Source organism: Sinocyclocheilus grahami, unplaced genomic scaffold (assembly GCF_001515645.1).
Source record: "Sinocyclocheilus grahami isolate Dianchi unplaced genomic scaffold, SAMN03320097.WGS_v1.1 scaffold4566.1, whole genome shotgun sequence".
In the NCBI taxonomy this organism is placed as follows: Eukaryota; Metazoa; Chordata; class Actinopteri; order Cypriniformes; family Cyprinidae; genus Sinocyclocheilus; species Sinocyclocheilus grahami.
Genome location: NW_015509478.1, coordinates 9,571 through 10,902, shown reverse-complemented (window position 1 = coordinate 10,902; position 1,332 = coordinate 9,571). Strand labels below are relative to the sequence as shown.

Below are 1,332 nucleotides of genomic sequence, written 5' to 3'. Positions count from 1 at the left end.
CCTGCCATTAAGTCAACAGATCTTTGTTCCAGGGTTCATGCGGTCGTGCAAAACCTGTGAAAGTCATGTAGTTTTAACCTGGATAAGTTTTGGGAAAGTTATAGAAATTAATTTCACAAATCTCTGTATAATAGTATTATGTTTTAATCAGGTCCTGAATTTCGGTACGTGATTGCGCATATATTGCATAGTTTGCATAGTTTAATTTAATTACACACAAAATGATGTCAGAATGTCCGTCCTGGTCATTATTGGTAAACACATTATATATGCTGGTAAACACGGTCGGTTTTGTGTTAAGTGAATGTGAACGGTTGAGGAAGAAAGCGCATGAGTATCAGTGACAGCAGCCTAATAAAGCGTTAATGTTAATCAGACAACAGAAGACACTCGCTGCTCTTGATTTAAATAACTTTAATCTGTTTTTAATTTACAGTTTATTTAGTTTTTGTATCTGAATACTACTGTTAGACTGAAACGGTTTCCAGAACAAAATTCAGTTGCTGATAATATTGGTTAGAGAAATGACAATATCCGCTGATGTGGTGATGGGATCTCTGCTCGAGTCACGTCTGGCACAGCTGCAGCTTATTTAGTAAAGAAATAGAAAGCAGACAATTGGCATTAGTAGTCATTTATTTCAGTTAACACATGCTGTGATTAAATTTGAACAGATTTTTATTCAAACTTGTAAAAGAATGGATCATTAGGTCATGAATACGGTCTCGAATGTCATGGACATGTGTTGGTAAAGCCCTGTTGTTCTCGCACTGGTTATTGATGTTATCCGGTTTGATTTCTGTTTCTGTTTCGCTGTGTGTCTGAGACAGGAGCTGCTTGACGAAAGGCTGGTGGAAACACAGATGCTGGTGCAGCGTGTAAATCAGTTGGAGGCAGAAATCCAGGTCTTCCTCAAGCAGCTGCAGGACTTACAGAGCAGCATGTGCGAGACCTACCAGCAAAAAGAGGAGGTGACGCTCAGATACACGCAGCAGCATAATGCGCTCCTGAGTAAAAGTATTAAAGGCTTAAAAACAACCTTTATGCATGTTTATTGTACAGGCCCGGAGCTTAGCAGCCATGAATGAAACCCTGCAGAAAGAGCTGAAGAGCCTGAGCAATGAAGAAGGCCAGCTGAAGAGGGCACTTGCCATGAAACTTGACAAGGAGTCTAAACAACAGATCCGTCGACAGAAGAAAAGAGAGGTGAAAGACCAGCAAGTCAGAAATATTTATGGGTAAGTAACTTTTTTTTTCTTATGATTAGGGTTGGGTACCAAAACCCGGTTATGTAACCGGTATGTACTAGAACCGAATCAGAACGCAGATTTC

The 1,332-nt window shown here is 39.9% G+C and overlaps 1 protein-coding gene across 1 annotated transcript in view; it reads left to right on the top strand.

The window, feature by feature from the left end:
• The window catches only part of LOC107576894 (kinetochore protein Nuf2-like), a gene marked incomplete at its 3' end in the record, with an annotated part of 5,333 nt that extends 4,095 nt beyond the window's left edge, over nt 1-1,238 (top strand). Inside the window, exons 5-7 of the mRNA XM_016263016.1 lie at nt 711-748; nt 831-971; nt 1,063-1,238. Of these exons, the coding sequence (XP_016118502.1) occupies nt 711-748; nt 831-971; nt 1,063-1,238 (355 nt within the window). The remainder of the gene's footprint in view (nt 1-710; nt 749-830; nt 972-1,062) is intronic.
• Nucleotides 1,239-1,332: the final 94 nt, after the last annotated feature.